This window comes from Diceros bicornis, chromosome X, assembly GCF_020826845.1.
Source record: "Diceros bicornis minor isolate mBicDic1 chromosome X, mDicBic1.mat.cur, whole genome shotgun sequence".
Classification (NCBI taxonomy): Eukaryota; Metazoa; Chordata; class Mammalia; order Perissodactyla; family Rhinocerotidae; genus Diceros; species Diceros bicornis.
In genome coordinates, this window is record NC_080781.1 from 94,021,530 (window position 1) to 94,041,349 (window position 19,820).

Consider the following 19,820-nt stretch of genomic DNA (forward strand, 5'->3'; position numbering starts at 1 on the left):
TTCTACCCTTATCGCAGTATTGTACTTTAATATATTGTCATAGCTCTGTTTTTCCTTTTAAGTTAACCATTTATTCTTCTCGGTAATATTTGAGGATTTCTCAGAAACAGTGTTTTCTGGAACCTAGTTTTTGCTTAGTTTGCTTCCAGCAGGCATAAGATTTGCCTTTTGAGAACTTGCTAGAACTTCTGAGTCTACTAGGGGAAAATAGCACGTGCTTAGAGCTGTAAAATGGTTAGAAGGCCAACAAAGCAAAGAGCCTAACAGAGCAGTGTATTTAGTTTAGAAAAAAATCCAAATATCAACGTGCATTTTTATGTCAATAGCAAGTCTATTCACATGCATAGTTCAGAATTAAGACAAAGATGTATTAGCACTGGGTCAAGTGTGTCAACAAAACAAGAGACTGTTGACATTTACTTGTCTATTCTAAAACTCTTCAGTCTGGATAGTCAACTTTAAAAGTTAAAAAAGCCACTAATTTTTCGTATGTTCAAGATGAAATAAATACAAACTGAACAGAAATCAAATGAGCAAAATACATTTCATCCTATCTTCTAGATTTCACTAACCTACAACCCTACCCTGTAACCAAATTTATTCTGTGAAATTAAAACAGAAAACCCTAAGACTTTTACATTCTTCTCATTTATTTTAAGAGGACCAAATGCAGAGCACAAGCAGTCAGATTGCCCATTAGGCCTTCCCCTTGCCCGCTTCCTTGCAGATAGGTATGAACATAATTAGTGCCACTAGCTCTAACCTATGGCTCTTCCAGCCTACTATTCTCTCTCATGGTGGCATTAAGGAGGAACGTGTTTTCTCTCCATCAGGCCAACCTCAAGAGGTTAAGAGGTGCCTTAGTAATTAGTAAAGTTCCACTGGAACTACTCTTGAGCCTATTTATATTCTCAGAATCCTATCCCCTGGGTTAGGATTATGGTCAAGTGAATTAAAAGCCTTCCATAGGCTTAGAGAATGTAATAGCATATTGCTTACGTGTCAAGCAAAAGAATGCCAAGGTAAGATAACTTTATGCGAGACATTGAAATTGAGGGATTTTCTACTCTGATATATCAAAATTTACAACAAAAATTGGCTGAATAAGATACTTCATATTACAACCTAGGAAGAAAAACATGCTCAAAACAGCTGAGGAGTTTTCTGGGTATCCTGCTCATCCCCAATTCGGGCGTGGATGTTGATCATGCTTGGGATTTATTATCATTACCTTTTCTGCTTGCTGCCATGACTATTGTAGGCCTTGATATGTTGATTTTAGCAGCAGTCATATCTTGAAGTGTCAATATATTTACACATTGAGACCAAGAGTGAAGCCTTTCTCATTAGGAACTCATTATAAGTTTCAAGGAACACTAAGATTCCAAATCAAAGTCATTGAAGATCAAATTATCATTTGGTCAGCAGTTGTCTACTAGGAAGCATACCGTCAAGGTTCCTTTGTGCATTTTCCTAAAACCTTATTAAATTAATTTAGATCGCTGAAATCTGGGAAATTGGCAACAGCAGGGGTACCCCAATCTATTCCTATAGAAACACTCAGTATTTTTTACTGATGTCCAATTAGTAAATGAAACACAATTAGCTACCATGAGTTCATGACCTATCTTTACTTTGTTCAGACTAGTGACTGAAAAAATTCAATCTTACTAATCCTTCAAGTCATATAGGTTTCTGGATAATTAGAAACAACCATTTATTCAATCTTGGTCACTTAATGGTAGAGAAATAGGTGCTATAATGCTAATCCAGTAGAAACATTCTTATAAATTTATAATGAGTTGAATTGTCTTTGGGCACAATGAAGTGTGTTTTTTCCTTCTTTTAAGGGCCTCAGTCTTCTTTCCTCCTACTGATTCACTGTGACTACTAATATCCCAGAGCCGAGTGTATGGGAGAAATAAAAAGCATTTTGATAGGAAAAAGAAAAGGCATTTTGCTTATGTCATTAGGTAATGATTCCTTAGTGACTAGGTAGGTAGGAGCCCAAAAAATGTTATCAAAATTCTAAATTATCTTTTTTTAAAACTGGATGTTAATAAACCCCCTTAATAAAAATGGCAATAAAGAACCCCTGTTGACTGAATAAGTCATCCTAAGATGGAGTTCGAGTTTTCACAATTATTTTTAACAGAACAATGCAAACTAATGACAATATAGCTTTCAATTCTAATACAATTTCAATTACGATTAACACATTTGCAAGATTTTCTTTCCCAAATGGAGAACCCAGATAAAATAACAAATCATTTGTTAAGCAAAGAAGAAAATCCTTCATTTTTTGACAAGCAAAAATAAGTAAAGCATAAATTGCTGTTCACACTGGATAAGACCATGTTTAAAATAACAGTACGAATGTACATAGTGTTATATAGGGATGGGGTTCTTGGTAACTTTATGTTCGTTGTTTTATTATTTATGCTTATTATGTTTTGTCATTAATTCTTCAATAAATTTTTATTTAAAAAACCATCCTACTTAGAAATCTTCTTTGTGGGTAGGAGGGGAGATTATGACCCAAAGTCCAGGAGATGGTAACACTTGGAATCAACAAAATCACCTGGGCTTAAGTTGTATAACTGTCAGCCACGTCTGCTATCAGGCCTTGCTGCAGTCATGGCATTCCAAAAGGATTTACAGTTATTTTCCCAAGAAAGGATCCATGGGCTTTGAGAGTATCATGACTCCTGAAGTGCGTGGGTTCGTGAAAGCTCAGTGACAACGAAGTTGAATCCAATTTAAAAAGAATGCCAGGGAGTCAAGGCTTGAGAGGCACATTATTATCCTTCAGTGGCAGCTGCCCAAACCTGACCAGACCAAGTAAGTTGTTGAAGATACAAAGGAGAGACTAAATACAGATTACCGTCCTTATTCCTCTAATTCAGAAATTTTCTTTGTTGAAGTAGAATTGAACCTTCCTAGGATCCACACTGGAGTATTGGTGACAGCGTTTGCACAGGCTCTTTGCCAAAGTCTGAGGACCACATAAGAAAACTCCCACCACAGACCTGCAGGAATAGAACAATAGTGAGGACTAGGATGCAGCAAGGCTGCTGATGTGGTTAGAGAGAAGGGAGAAAGGGCCTCTGCTAGGCCTCTACTCCTAACAACCTTGCATAAAAATTCCCTTGTTGACGCCCTCTCACATTCCTCATGGTAGTTTTCTCATCTTTTCTGCTTGCTAGCCTCAAATGTGCTCCCAGCCCTTATCACTCTCAGCATTCAGCCTTTCCTAGTCTACTGAGAACAGACACTCAGGAGATGTAGTATGGTGTAGTAGTTAAGCGCTCAACTCTGGCGCCACGCTGTCTGGGTTCAAATCCCAACTCTGACACTTGTCCCAACTGTGTGACTTTAGGCAAGTTTCTTAACCTCTGTTTCAGTTTTCCTATCTGTAAAATGAGGATAAAAATAGTACCCACCTCATAGGGTTGGTTTGAAGTTTAAACAAAAAACAGATAAAGCAATTAGAAAAATGCCTGCCACATAGCAAGTGCATACATGTTAGTTGCCATTAAAGCCATCCATTATGCGCTTATCCTTACTTCAAAATTTCTCACACCGAAGAGGTGGTGGTCCTTCTTGCCAAGGATAATCTTTCTAACTATGCTCTGGGTCTCACCCTTTCCTTTCTTCTTTCATACTTTCCTCTCCCCTCTTTTTTACTTAATTGAGATAGACTTCACAGATCATAACATACACCCTTTTAAAGTGTGCAGTTAGTGCTTTTTAGTATAGTCACAAAGTTGTTCAACCATCGCCACTATCTAATCTGAGAACATTCTCACCATCCCAAAAAGAAACCCCATACACGTTAGCAGTCACTTCCTATTTCCTCCCAACTGCACCCCCAGGCCTAGACAATCAAATCTACTTTCTGTCTCTAGATTTGCCTAATCTGAACATTTAATATAAATGGAATCATACAATATGTGACATTTTGTGTCTGGTTTCTTACACTTAACACTGTTTTTAAGGTTCATCCATGCTGTAGCATGTATTAGTACTTCATTCCTTTTTACAGCTGAATAATATTCCATTGTGTGGATAGACCACATTTTGTTTATCCATTCATCTGTTGATGGACACTTGGGTTGTTTCCATTTTTTGTTTACTTTATGTACATTCGTGTACAAGTTTTTGTGTGGACATATGTTTTCATTTCTCTTGGGAATATACTTAGGAGTGAACTTGCTGGGTCATGTGGTAACTCTACATTTAACATTTTGAGGAAACGCCAGTTATCCCAAAGTGTTGCACTGTTTCACATTCCGACAAGCAATGTAAGAGGAACCTTCCTACAATTTCTCCACTTTCTTTCCAACTCTTATTGCCTATTTTGTATTATGGCCATCCTAGCCCTCTCTTCCCTTTTGTATATTTATTTTACTCCTATCTATCTACTGGCTCTTGTTCTGTCTATAAAAATGCTTAGATTGTCCTTATGCTAAATAGGCATTTCCTGGACCCTGCCACTCCTCCAACACTGTTGATCACACTTCTCTAATATTTCCTCCTTTGGCTTCTGTGACACCACTTCTCCACATTCTCCTGCTTCTCCCCTGGTTCATCTTTCTCCTTTTCCACATAATGTAAGCATTCCTTAATACTCTGTCCTCTGCCACTCTCTCTCTCCTAGCAACCTCATCCATTCTCACATCTTCTACTATGGTTAACTTGACACAATAATTAACATCATATTTTTTGCTTCTATGCTGCTTTACAGTTCACAGAGCATTTTTATATATTGTCTCGCTTAAAATTCATGACAATCTGCAAGTGAGTTGACAATCTGCAAGTGAGTAGAGCAGGCAACTACTAACATAACCCCCATTTTACAGATAAGAAATCTGAAGATCAGGGGACTTTCTAGCTCAAGGTCTCAGAACTAGAAAGTGTCAGAACTAGCATTAGAACCCAGGATCATCTGAATCTGAGTCACTACATGTTCTCACCACTGCCTTCATGAAGCCTTTCCTGATCACTCCACGTCGGCATAGACTTTCCTTCCCTCAGTGTCCATGTACCTGTTTCATGGAGTGCATCATTCTGCCTTGAATTGATTGTATGCATCTCATTAAAATGTTTGTTCCTTGAGGGCAAGAACCACATCCTATTTCTCTTTCAACCTCCAATGCTTCTAGAATAGTGAGTGCTAAGCTTATAGAAGGTAAACAATAATGTTTGTGGAATTGAATTGATCTTCACCTGCCAACTTGTTCCAGAAATTTATCTAACACTATCAGCTTAATCTCCTTCCCATTGGGATGGCTGATTTCATGGCACCAGTTTTTCCTGTACGCTCCAGCATGTCTCAAAACCCCTCTAGAAAGACCAAGGTGAGGTCATCAATTAACTAGGTAATACACTCCAAACCCTTGTTACTTTAAGTAGAGGTCATTAAGGCCAAAAACAACACATTTGAATTGTTCCAGTTCTCTATTGTGTTTGGCAATACAGATTGAAACTGAGTCTCCTTGCCTCACTGTATGAATGAGGCTTCCTGGGACAGCAAATACCTCTCATCAATTATAAGATCATGACCCTTATTTGGCTAAAACCCTAGATGGAATTTCCTCAGTTTTAAGCAAGAATCTCCGAATGGTGCAAATAGTTTCTGCCCCAGAGATCTTTTCCCAAGAGTGTTCAACAGGCTGTATTACCTTTCCAAAACCCTAACACTGCAAACTCAACTAACTAGAAGAGCATACACTTACTTGGGATGGGTGGTAGCTATTCTAGAAAACTCATTGTCCCACATAGGTCTCCCAAAGAAGGTTTTCTGTTTCAGACCAGTCAGGATGTCAGTGGCCTTGTCAAAGTTCAATGCTGCATGACCAGCCTGGAGTCAGAGAAATAAGAAATTAGAAAAAGCCGTCCTGATAGCTGTCTCTTCCTTCAGCCACTTTTAAACTTGGGTGTGAGGGCGAGGGCAGGTAGGAAATCATAAGAAATAATTATTTCCAATCAGCATGCACTATCTTTTGTCTAACATTCATCTTGTATCTAACATAGGAATTAGTGTGTTGTTCGAACTCACAATGTTGCTGTTCCATCCGGTGAGGAAGAGACGGTAGTTTAGAAAACCCACTTTGCCTAATTCCTCCATCTCCTGTTCCAGGGAAGCCAATAGGTCATTGAACCAGGCAAAGGCACCTGTCTCCCTGCAGATCCAGTAGAAATAGATCTGGAATCAGCAAGAAAAAACATAACCTTACTAAGTGCCCTTTACGATGTGCACTGTGGTGATGTGATTATGTATATATACTCTATATTTGTTGATCAAGTCTAAGGGTGACCTGAAAAATCACCTCTACAAAGCCACAGACCGTAAGCAGCATGAATGTCCAGAGTCCTGACAACTTCCCTTATAGAAAGAGATCTCCAACATCATCTTTGGTTCAAGGCGATTTTAAACTCCAAATTGAAAATGAAGACCCTGTTCTTATGGTAAATCTGTAGAAGCAGATGCCTTGGCAGAGAGAAGTGATCACTCACTCTCATAACTCCAGGGAGGGTTATCAATTGTAAAGAGCTTAGCCCATGAAAGCAACGGACCTGGAAGGCCCAGAGCAGATGAAAAGTGGTATGCAGGAGTGTACCGTTTGTGTTTTGAGGTTGTGATCAGCCCGCCGGAATTTGTACCAGATGGACTTCAAAATGGAAGCAAAAGGGGTGACCCCAATTCCTGCTCCGACCAACATAGCCACTTCATACTGGAAAACATCCTCACTGACAGTGCCAAAGGGACCATCCACCTTAATCCTGGCAGAAGACAGAAGACAATGGGCAAATGAAGTCTCGCTTCCACCCCCAATCTCAAATATCCTTCCAGAGACATAGCTGTTCCCACGGTTGACTTCTGCCAATTTATTTTAATCATATTCTATTGTACCAGACTTAAGGTTCAATGAGGAATTGCTTTCTCTTTTCTGCCTGTCTGCATCCTGATCTGACTTTCTGCTGCTCTCAAGGACCTACCTGGGAAATGGTGAATGCTGTTGTTCAAAAGCCCTTATGAGATTTTCTGTCCAGTCCCCCACTGCTCGAATATGAATGGAGAAGAAGTCTTCCTCTGGAGCAGAAGTCAGGGTAAAGGGATGCCACTCCAGGTAAGAAATTGAGGGGCAATTAACAAAAATATACTGTCCCACTTCCATGCTGAAGCCACTCTTGTTCATCTGCAATTCCAAAACTTTGGATGGGTGCATGACAACCTATGAATGAAGCACAGAGACCAAAGGAGGCAAATTCAAATGGCGACAGGGGCAGGCAGATAAAGTAGATGAGTAAAGCTGGAGGGCTGGTGACGGTGGTGAACTGCAAGCACAAGTCCTTTCTAAAGGGGGCAGCAGTTACTTAGTCCAGACAACGGTTGCACTACGGAACCACGACTCAGCGTTGTCAGGTTGCCTGATTCCAAGAGAAGCCAGAAATGCCATTTTTTAATGTGAAAGCCGCCATCCAGATTTTTAAATGTTAGCAACCAATTCGACTTTTTGTTTTTATAATTTTATTTATTTATTTTTTCCCCCAAAGCCCCAGTAGATAGTTGTATGTCATAGCTGCACATCCTTCTAGTTGCTGTATGTGGAACGCGGCCTCAGCGTGGCCGGAGAAGCAGTGCGTCGGTGCGCGCCCAGGATCCGAACCCAGGCCGCCAGCAGCAGAGCGCGCGCACCTAACCGCTAAGCCACGGGGCCGGCCCTAATTCGACTTTCTAAACAATCAGTGTGTCAGCCAAACAAAATATGTCTGTGGGGCTAGATCTGGTGCAGGCCACCTGTTTGCAGCCTCTGACATAGACCCATGCTGATGATTTCTGCCAAACCGCTCTTTCCCATAGTTCTGTCCAGCATTGGAGGAACTGAAGTATGTTGCCTCCAAGTTCTTTTATATTCCCTTCAGGGTGACAACATGGTGATTTATTTCTATAATCAGGAAGAACAGAACTCTTATCACAGCAAGGGGAAAGTATGTATTCTTTACCTTGATAATCTCAACCTTCTGCTGGGAGCGATAAATTCGGAGGATCCTTTCAAAGATATAAAAAACAACTGGTGCAAGGATCCACTTCCAAGACTGTACAGAGAGTAAAGAATGAGATTACACATTAATCTCTCGTTTAGGATTTATTTGTGTAGCAGTTCATTCCTTCAATCAATAAATATTTATTGAGCTCTCTGGTGCTTATCATTATTAAGCCACCAGTTTCACCAAATCTTGAGGACGGAAATGGAAAGGAATAAACTACAATGGTTTTGTTTCCTAATCTGTTACTTATAAAGCAGATCATTTCCTGAAATTTTACAGGTCTCACCAGGAAGCAAAAGAAAAGCACAGAAATAAAATACATGGTAATTATATACTAATATACATAATATATATATTCTTAAATTACATATAAAATTTAATTTTAGGAATCCAAGACTGTTTTCCAGGACAACTGTCCAATCTGAAAAACCAACAGAGAAGGTAGATGTGAAATAGAAGCAGATGATTAAAAACAAAACAAAGTAACAAAAAAGGGAAAGTACTGACACTATTGGTACCAACAATATATAAACCTTGGTACTTATCCATCACCTCTTTTCTCAGGCACTCAAAACACCTAACATAGTAATATACTTTTTATCTTGTCCACATTTTTTTAAAAAGCAGACTTCCTATCCCTGAGTTCTCAACGGTAGCAGGTTGCTTCCACATGCACAGGAGCTACTAAAAATGTATTTCCTAGCAATGCTAAGTCATGTCTTTTCTTGCACAATTGCTCGAGCGTGACACATCCGAATATGTGGAATGAGGTTTCTTATGCTCTTTCTGGAAGATAACCTCCTTGGGTATCTCTGGGGAAGAAAGGTGCAGAAATGGGGCTAGTAAACTTGAGAGTGGGCATTATACAATTTGATGTTACTTCTTATTTGGAAAAAATTCCCAGCTGAGTTCAGAAGACCTGAAAAAAAATATATTTAAGAAATGGCTATAACAATGTGGAAAAAAAACTGGCCTCAGAAGTAATCAGAGAAATGAATATTAAAACAAAATAGCAATCTTTGACAAAGCATCTAAGAACATACAACGGAGAAAGTAAAACAAAATAGCATTTTAGCATCTCAAATTGGAAAATAGCTTTAAACAACAATGCCCACCATTAACTCGGATGCAAAGAAATGGACACATTTACATGTGCTGGTGGAAGTGCAAATTAGTAGCATCTTCCCAGAGAGCAATTTGGCAATATATCTCAACAGCCTTGAAAGTATTCGTTCTCTTTGACCCAGGAATTTTACTTCTAGGAAATGGAGCATAAAGAAATAATTAAGGTATGCACAAAGTATGTGAGTATAGTAATGGCCACATTATTTACTAAAAAAAAAATGACAAAAATGGTATACCATACAGATTTTTTTTTTGCCAATACCAAAGTGTCTTTTTTTAATTTTTATTTTTGTTTATTGTTTTATATTGAGATATAATTGACATATACCATTAATATTTGTATATATTGTGAAATGATCACCACAATAAGTCTAGTTAACATTCGTCACCATACATAGTCACAAAAATTTTTTTTCTTGTGATGAGAACTTTTAAGATCTACTCTCTTGGCAACTTTCAAATATACAGTACAGTATTATTAACTCTAGTCACCATGCTGTAAATTACATCCCCATGACTCATTTACTTTATAACCAGAAGTTTATACCTTTTGCCCTCCTTCGCACATTTCACCCACTTTCCCCACTCCCTGCCTCTGGCAACCACCAATCTGTTCTCTGTATCTATGAACTCGGCTTTGTTTTTTTTTATTAGATGCCACATATAACTGAGATCACATGGTATTTGTGTTTCTCTGTCTGACTTATTTCACTTAGCATAATGCTCTTAAGGTCATTAAAAATGACCATGTAGATGGTTTCCTTTGCTGTGCAGAAGCTTTTTAATCTGATATAGTCCCATTTGTTTATTTTTTCTTTTGTTTCTTTTGCTTGACTAGACATGGTATTCAAAAAGATACTGCTAAGACCAATGTCAACGAGTGTATTGCCTATATTCTCTTCTAAGAGTTTTATGGTTTCAGATCTTAATTGAAGTCTTTAATCCATTTTGAATTAATGTTTGTGTATGGTGTAAGATAATGGTCTACTTTCATTCTTTTGCACATGGCATTCCAGATTTCCCAACACCATTTATTGAACAGATCAACAAAATGAGAAAAGACAACCCACAAACTGGGAGAAAATATTTGCAAATCTTATATCCGACAAGGGGTTAATTTCCAACATATATAAAGAACTCATACAACTCAACAACAAAAAAATGAACAACCCGATCAAAAAAACTGACAGAGGATATGAACAGACATTTTTCCAAAGAAGATATACAGATGGCCAACAGGCACATGAAAAGATGTTCAGCAACACTAATTATTTGGGAAATGAAAATCAAAATTACATGAGAGGGGCTGGGCCAGTGGCGTAGTGGTTAAGTTCGTGTGCTCCACTTCGGCAGCCCAGGTTCGTGGGTTCGGATCCCAGGTGCAGACCTACACCACTCATCAAAACCATGCTGTGGCAGTGACCCACATACAAAATAAAGGGAGAAGGGCACAGATGTTAGCTCAGGCTAATCTTCTTCAAGCAAAAAGAGGAAGATTGGCAACAGGTGTTAGCTCAGGGCCACTCTTCCTCACCAAAAAACAAACAAAATAACTACAATGAGATATTGCCTCACACCTGTCAGAATGGCTATAATTACCAAGACAAGAAATAAGTGTTGGAGAGGATATGGAGAAAAGGAAACTTTCATATACTGTTGGTGGGAATGCAAACTGGTGCAGCCATCATGGAAAACAGTATGGAGATTTCTCAAAAAATTAAAAATAGAAATACCATATGACCCAGCTATACCACTACTGGGTATTTATCCAAAGAACATGAAATCAACAATTCAAGGAGATGTATGCAGCCCTATATTCATCACAGCATTGTTCACAATAGCTAAGATGTGGAAGCAACCCAAGTGCCTGCTAATGGATGAATGGATAAAGAAGTGGTATAGACATACAATGGAATACTACTCAGCCATAGAAAAGACAAAATCATGCCATTTGCAATAACATGGATGGACCTTGAGGGTATTATGCTAAGCAAAATAAGTCAGACAGAGAAAGAAAAACACCATATGATTCCACTCATAAGTGGAAGATAAACAAACACAGGGATAAGGAGAACAGATTAGTAGTTATCAGAGAGGAAGGAGGTGGGGGGAGGGCAAAAGGGGTAAAGGGGCACATATATATGGTGATGGATAAAAACTAGGCTATTGGTAGTGAATATAATGTAGTCTATAGAGACACTGAAATATAATGATGTACACCTGAAATTTACACAATGTTATAAGCCAATATGACCTCAATAAAATAAAAAAAATGACCATGTAGAAAAAAATGACAAAAAGTATATACAATACAGCTTTTTTAGAACAAATGTTTCAGAAGAATATTTGATAACAGAGGAAAGCACCCATGATATAGATTAAGGGGAAAAAATTATTACCTCTAGGTGGTAGAACTGTGAAATTTTTATTTTCTTCTAAATATTTTTCTGTGTTTTCCAAACTTTCTACGATAAACATGTATTATTTTTATAATTTTTAAATGGAGAGAATATGGAGAGAGTATTTTTTTAATGTTTATGGAAGAAACAAATCAATACATTCAAACAGATGGCAAAACTGGTGTTCTCTCCCTTGGGGTATTATGTGACCAGTCAAAGCAACCCCCGAGTTGTAAGTACACCTTCAAATAGGCCAAATTTACCTAATCTCAGGTAATAGATGGGAAAAAGACAAAAGTTGAAGTGCAAGGTAAAACGGGATTAATCGCCTTAGCTAGTAAGGGGCTGATCAAGCTTTATAGCTTCCTGTCTTTAAGGGCCTCTTGTCTACTGGTCAAATAATATAGAAGATCTCTGGTTATAGCTTACATGTTCCTCTGACTTTAGAAATGAAATGTGCTGTTAACAAATGCCAGGTATGTCTCTTTAAAATTATTTTTTAAATATGTAATACATGTACATGGCACAAAATTTAAAAGAACAAAAGGGTACACAATGAAAAGTAAATCTCCCTTCCATCCCTGTCCCCCAGCTCCCCAGGGGCAATCAATGTTATTGCTTTGTGAATCCTTCTGGAGAATATGTATTTAAGTGATAATATTGCATTAAGTGCAAATGGTAGCAGATTATACACACTGCCCTGCCTTTTTTTCATTTAACATCTTAGAGGCTGGTCCATATTAGTACCTTAAGAGATGCCTCTTTCTTTTTAATGACTGCAGAGTATTCCATTGTAGGCAAGTCCTATAATTTAACTAGTCCCCTACTGATGGGCACTTATTTCCAATCTTTTGTTCTATCAAGCAACGAATACAATGAATAACCTAATACATGTAATTTAACACATATGCAAATATATTTTTAGAATATATTCCTGGAAGTAGAATTTTAAAGTTTGATAAATACTGCCAAATCACCCTTACAAGCAATGTGTCAGGTGACACTCTCACCAGCAATGCATGACAGCATTGTCAATATAGCACATGAGTAAATTTTTTTATCTTTGCTAATCTGTTAGTTTAAAAAAAAAAAAGTATCTTGGGCCGGCCCCGTGGCTTAGTAGTTAAGTGTGCGCGCTCCGCTACTGGTGGCCCGGGTTCAGATCCTGGGCGCGCACCGATGCACTGCTTCTCCGGCCATGCTGAGGCCGCATCCCACATACGGCAACTAGAAGGATGTGCAACTATGACATACAACTATCTACCGGGGCTTTGGGGGAAAACAAGGAGGAGGATTGGCAATAGATGTTAGCTCAGAGCCGGTCTTCCTCAGCAAAAAGAGGAGGATTAGCATGGATGTTAGCTCAGGGCTGGTCTTCCTCAAAAAAAAAAAAAAAATCAATTAAAAAAAAAGTATCTTAATGTAGTTTTATTTTGCATTTCTTCTATTATGAATAACGTTAAGCATCACTTCATATATTTAAGATTAACATATATCTTCATTTCTGTGATCATTCTGTTCATATCTTCTATACCTTTTTTATCAGATTATTAGGCATTTTCTTATTGATTTATAGGAGTTATTTACATATTAGGAAATTCGTTCATGGTCTGTGAGTTGTAAATACTTTTCCTACTTAGTAACTTGTCACCTGTCTTTATTTATGGTGGGTTTTTTTGTCATAAAAATTATAGATAGATAGATAATAAATTTTAATATTTATTCAAATTTATTATCTTTCGTTTTCTTATTTAGAAAGTATTTTTACTAATATTCCAGTATTAGAAAAAAAATTTCCCATGTGGTCTTAGGGTGCTTTTATGATTTCTTTCTTTCTTTTTTTTAATTTTATTGAGGTCACATTGGTTTATAACATTGTATAATTTTCAGGTGTACGTCATTATATTTCAGTTTCTATATAGACTGCATTGTGTTCACCACCAAAAGTCTAGTTTCCATCCGTCACCATACAAATGTACCCCTTTACCCCTTTTGCCCTCCCCCCACCTCCTTCCTCTCTGGTAACCACCAATCTGTTCTCTGCCTTGATCCATGCATCCTTGATCCATATTTTAGTGTAAAGTGTGGAATAAAGGTACAGCTTTTTTTCTTAGATGGCTATTTTATTATCCTAAAAGAATTATTGAATAATCTTATTTCCCACTGATTTGAAATGCCAACTTTAGGGGATTTTTTTTTTTTTATTTTATTGATATTTTAATGGTTTCTAACATTGTGAAATTTTGGGTTGTACATTTTTGTTTGTCCATCACCCCATATATGACTCCCTTCACCCCTTGTGCCCACCCCCCACCCCCACTGCCCGGGTAACCACAGTCCAGTTTTCTCTGTCCATGTGTTGGTTTATATTCCACATATGAGTGAGATCATACAGTGTTTGTCTTTCTCTTTCTGGCTTATTTCACTTAACATAATACGCTCCAGGCCCATCCATGTTGTTGCAAATGGGACGATTTTGTCTTTTTTTATGGCTGAGTAGTATTCCATTGTATATATGTACCACATTTTCTTAATCCAATCGTCAGTCGAGGGACACTTAGGTTGCTTCCACTTCTTGGCTATGGTGAATAATGCTGCAATGAACATAGGGGTGCATAAGCCTCTTTGGATTGTTGATTTCAGGTGCGTTGGATAGATTCCCAGTAGTGGGATGGCTGGATCATAGGGCATCTCTATTTTTAATTCTTTGAGGAATCTCCATACCGTTTTCCATAGAGGCTGCACCAATTTGCATTCCCACCAGCTGTGTATGAGGGTTCCTGTTTCTCCACATCCTCTCCAACATTTGTTGTTTTTTGTCTTGGTGATTATAGCCATTCTAACCGGCGTGAGGTGGTATCTTAGTGTTGTTTTGATTTGCATTTCCCTGATGATTAGTGATGTTGAGCATCTTTTCATGTGCCTATTGGCCATCTGTATATCTTCCTTGGAGAAGTGTCTGTTCATTTCCTCTGCCCATTTTTTGATCGGGTTGTTTGTTTTTTTGTTGTTCAATTGTGTGAGTTCTTTATATATTATGGAGATCAACCCCTTGTCAGATGTATGTATTGCAAATATTCTCTCCCAGCTGGTTGGTTGTTTGTTCATCTTGATTCTGGTTTCGTTTGTCTTATAAAAGCTCTTTAGTCTGATAAAGTCCCACTTGTTTATTTTTTCTTTAGTTTCCCTAGTCTGGGTAGGCATGTCATCCGAAAAGATTCCTTTAAACCCAATGTCAAATAGTGTGTTGCCTATATTTTCTTCTATGAGTTTTATAGTTTCAGGTCTCACCTTCAGGTCTTTGATCCATTTTGAGTTAATTTTTGTGAATGGCGATAGCACATGGTCCACTTTCATTCTTTTGCATGTGGCTGTCCAGTTTTCCCAACACCATTTATTGAAGAGACTTTCCTTTCTCCATTGCATGTCCTTAGCACCTTTGTCGAAAATTAGCTGTCCGTATATGTGTGGTTTTATTTCTGGGCTTTCAATTCTGTTCCATTGATCTGTGTGTCTGTTTTTGTACCAGTACCCTGCTGTTTTGATTACTATTGCTTTGTAGTATGTTTTGAAGTCAGGAATTGTGATGCCTCCTGCTTTGTTCTTTTTCTTTAGGATTTCTTTAGCTATTCGGGGTCTTTTGTTGCCCCATATAAATTTTAGTATTCTTTTTTCTATTTCTGTGAAGAATGTCATTGGGATTCTGATTGGGATTGCATTGAATCTGTAGATTGCTTTAGGTAATATAGACATTTTAACTATGTTTATTCTTCCAATCCACGTGCATGGGATATCTTTCCATTTCTTTATGTCATCGTAGATTTCCCTCAATAATGTCTTGTAGTTCTCATTGTATAGGTCCTTCACCTCCTTGGTAAGATTTATTCCTAGGTATTTTATTCTTTTTGATGCAATTGTAAATGGTATTATCTTTTTGAGCTCTCTTTCTGTTAGTTCATTATTAGCATATAGAAATGCAACTGATTTTTGTAGATTGATTTTGTACCCTGCAACTTTGCTGTAGTTGTTGATTGTTTCTAACAGTTTTCCAACAGATTCTTTAGGGTTTTCTATATATACAATCATGTCATCTGCAAATAGTGAGAGTTTCACTTCTTCGTTACCTATTTGGATTCCTTTTATTCCTTTTTCTTGCCTAATTGCTCTGGCCAAAACCTCCAGTACTATGTTGAACAGGAGTGGTGAGCCCTGGTGAACGAGGGCAGCCCTGCCTCGTTCCTGTTCTCAGAGGAATGGCTTTCAGTCTTTCCCCGTTGAGTATGATGTTAGCTGTGGGTTTGTCATATATGGCCTTTATTATGTTGAGGTACTTTCCTTCTATTCCCATTTTATTGAGAGTTTTTATCATAAATGGATGTTGTATCTTGTCAAATGCCTTCTCTGCATCTATTGAGACGATCATGTGGTTTTTATTCTTTGTTTTGTTGATGTGATGTATCACGTTGATTGATTTGCGGATGTTGAACCATCCCTGCGTCTCTGGTATAAATCCCACTTGATCATGGTGTATGATCTTTTTAATATATTGTTGTATTCGGTTTGCCAATATTTTGTTGAGGATTTTTGCATCAATGTTCATCAGCGATATTGGCCTGTAATTTTCTTTCTTTGTATTGTCTTTGTCTGGTTTTGGTATCAGGGTGATGTTGGCCTCATAGAATGATTCAGGAAGTGTTCCATCTTCCTCTATTTTTTGGAATAGTTTGAGGAGGATGGGTATTAAATCTTCTTTGAATGTTTGGTAAAATTCACTGGAGAAGCCATCTGGTCCTGGACTTTTATTTTTTGGGAGGTTTTTGATTACTATTTCAATCTCTTTACTTGTGATTGGTCTATTCAGATTCTCCATTTCTTCTTGCTTCAATTTTGGGAGGTTGTATAAGTCTAAGAATTTATCCATTTCTTCTAGATTGTCCAATTTGTTGGCATATAATTTCTCATAGTATTCTCTTATAATCCTCTGTATTTCCATGGTATCCGTTGTAATTTCTCCTCTTTCATTTCTAATTTTATTTACTTGAGCCTTTTCTCTTTTTTTCTTAGTTAGCCTGGCTAAGGGTTTGTCTATTTTGTTTATCTTCTCGAAGAACCAACTCTTTGTTTCATTAATCCTTTCTACTGTTTTTTTGGTCTCAATATCATTTATTTCTGCTCTGATTTTTATTATTTCTCTCCTTCTGCTGGCTTTGGGCTTTGTTTGTTCTTCTTTTTCTAGTTCTGTTAGGTGTAATTTAAGGTTGCCTATTAGGGCTTTTTCTTGTTTGTTAAGGTGGGCTTGTATCGCTATGAGTTTCCCTCTCAGGACCGCTTTTGCTGCGTCCCATATGGTTTGATATGGCATGTTATCACTTTCGTTTGTTTCCAGATAGTTTTTGATTTCTCCTTTAATTTCATCAATGATCCATTGGTTGTTCAGTAGCATGTTGTTTAATCTCCACATTTTTGTCACTTTCCCAGTTTTTTTTTCCTGGTTCATTTCCAGTTTCATAGCCTTATGGTCTGAAAAGATGCTTGTTATGATTTCAATCTTCTTAAATTTATTGAGGCTTGCTTTGTTTCCCAACGTATGGTCTATCCTAGAGAATGTTCCATGCGCGCTTGAGAAGAATGTGTAGTCAGCTGTTTTTGGGTGGAGTGCTCTGTATATGTCTACTAGGTCCATCTCGTCCAGTTTTTCATTTAAGTCTAATATTTCTTTATTAACTTTTTGTCTGGATGATCTATCCATTGCTGTAAGTGGGGTGTTAAGATACCCTACTATTATTGTGTTGTTGTTGATTTCTCCTTTTAGGTTTGTTAATAGTTGTTTTATGTACATTGGTGCTCCTATGTTGGGTGCATATATATTTATAAGTGATATGTCTTCTTGATGGAGTGTCCCTTTTATCATTATATATTTCCCTTCTTTGTCTTTCTTAACCTGTTTTATCTTAAGTCTACTTTGTCTGATATGAGTATGGCAACACCTGCTTTCTTTTGTTTGCCATTAGCTTGGAGTATTGTCTTCCATCCTTTCACTCTGAGCCTGTGCTTGTCTTTAGTGCTAAGATGTGTTTCCTGAAGGCAGCATATTGTTGGGTCTTGCTTTTTAATCCATCCTGCCACTCTGTATCTTTTGATTGGAGAGTTCAATCCATTTACATTTAGGGTAATTATTGAAATATGAGGGCTGAATGTTGCTGTTTTGTCACTTATTTTCTGGTTCTTTTGCATTTCCTTTGTTTCTTGTCCCATTTGTTTTGGACTGCCAATTCAGTTTGGTTGTTCTGTCTTATGATTCTTCTAGTTTTCTCTTTGTTTATCATATGTGGTTTTAATTTGATTATTTGTTTAGTGGTTACCTTGAGGTTTGGGCGAAAAATCTTCTGTATGAGATAGTCCATTATCTGATAGCCTCCTATTTCCTTATACTAAGTCAATTCAGTCACTTTCCTCTTCCCCTTCTAAGTTGCTCTTGTTATACCTTATTCTATCTTGTGTTGTGGCTGTGTGTTTACAGTGATGAGGTTAAATTTATTTTTGGTGAATTTCTTCCTTTGATCTTTGAGTTTAGTATTTAAGTGGTTGCTAACCTATTCCGGTAAAGATCTACTATTTCTCTGATTTTGTCTACCTACTTTTCTCCTTACTCCAAGCTTTGTGTTCCCTTTCTCTTCTTGTTTTCAGGTCTGAGGGCCTTCTTGAGTATTTCTTGTAGTGGCGGTCTCATGGCCATGAACTCCCTTAGCTTTTGTTTATCTGGGAGAGTTACTATTTCTCCATCATATTTGAAGGATATTTTTGCTGGATAGAGTATTCTTGGCTGAAAGTTTTTGTCTTTTAGTATTTTGAATATATCATTCCAGTCTCTTCTAGCCTGAAAAGTTTCTGTTGAGAAATCCGCTGAGAGCCTGATGGGAGTTCCTTTGTACGTTATTTTTTGTTTTTGTCTAGCTGCCCTTAATATGGTTTCTTTGTCGTTGACCCTGGCTAGCCTTACCACTAGGTGTCGTGGTGAAGGCCTTTGTCTGTTAATATATATAGGCGTCCTGTTGGCTTCGCTTACTGGTATTTCCTGCTCCTTCCCCAGATTTGGGAAATTTTCAGCTATTATTTCCTTGAATAGGCTCTCTGTTCCTCTTTCCCTCTCCTCTCCCTCAGGAATACCTATAATTCTTATGTTACATTTTCTAATAGAGTCAGATATTTCTCGGAGTCTTTCTTCATTTCTTTTTAGTCTTAGTTCTCTCTCTTCTTCCATCTGGAGTATATCTGTATTCCTATCCTCTAAAGTACTAATTCTTTCCTCCATATTGTCAGCTCTGTTCTTTAAAGATTCCAGATTCTCCTTTATCTCCTCCATTGTGTTCTTCATCTCCATCAGCACTGATTGGTTTTTCTTTATGATTTCAATCTCTTTTGTGAAGAAACTCCTAATCTCATTTAATTGTTTGTCTGTGTTGTCTCGTATTTCGTTGAGTGTTTTTATGATAGCTATTTTGAAATCTCTGTCATTTAGTTTATGGATTTCTGTGTCTTCGGGGTTGATTTCTGGGTGCTTGTCATTTTGTTTCTGGTCTGGTGATTTCATATATTTTTGCATTGTGGTTCCTGTGTTGGTTTTGATTTTCCTCATCCTGGAAGTCTCTGGTTGCAATTTCCACCTGCCGCCACTGTCTGGTGGTAAAGGGCTGTGTAGTCTAAGCCCCCTGCGCTCTGCCCCAGTTTTTCTGCTGCGATCCGCAGTTTTGTTTTGTTTTGTTTTGTTTTGTTTCCCCACTGTGATCCAAGGGTCCAGTCCAGTTTATTCAGGTCTGCCTCGGACCGCTAGATCTGGTCGAGCTGCAGACTCCGGGTTGCGGGGAGGGGGGAGCTCTCTCTTTTGCCCTCTGGGTCCCTGACGTGGGAGGCTTCTCGTTTGCCCCTCTTTATCCGCTCTCTGGGTTGCTCAGATGTTGATGGTAGCCCTGTGGCTCCTCTGAGCCCTCTGTGCGGGAGTTTCCCACTGGCTGAGAGAGCCCGAAGAGCTACAGTTTCCCGCCGAGGGCCGCCCCTCCCCCCTCTCTGGGAGCCGCGCGGATCGCTGATCTGATGGGGAGGGAGTGGAGTTCTCCTTACCTCTCCCCACTTCCTCCGGGGGCCCAGCACGTTCCGCTCTCAGATGTGTGGCAGTGTGGATCCCTCCGCTCTAGCTTTTCACTGTCTGGGATTCCGTTGTTGGTCTGTGGCTGTTACTTTTGT

At 38.2% G+C, this 19,820-nt stretch overlaps 1 protein-coding gene across 1 annotated transcript in view; it reads right to left on the minus strand.

Moving 5' to 3' along the window:
- Positions 1–231: 231 nt before the first annotated feature.
- The window catches only part of NOX1 (NADPH oxidase 1), a 31,410-nt gene continuing 11,821 nt past the window's right edge, over positions 232–19,820 (minus strand). Inside the window, exons 8-13 of the mRNA XM_058536323.1 lie at positions 8,011–8,103; positions 7,003–7,238; positions 6,624–6,786; positions 6,062–6,208; positions 5,739–5,863; positions 232–3,029 (exon numbers count right to left, since the gene is read on the minus strand). Of these exons, the coding sequence (XP_058392306.1) occupies positions 2,903–3,029; positions 5,739–5,863; positions 6,062–6,208; positions 6,624–6,786; positions 7,003–7,238; positions 8,011–8,103 (891 nt within the window). The 3' untranslated portion in view covers positions 232–2,902. The remainder of the gene's footprint in view (positions 3,030–5,738; positions 5,864–6,061; positions 6,209–6,623; positions 6,787–7,002; positions 7,239–8,010; positions 8,104–19,820) is intronic.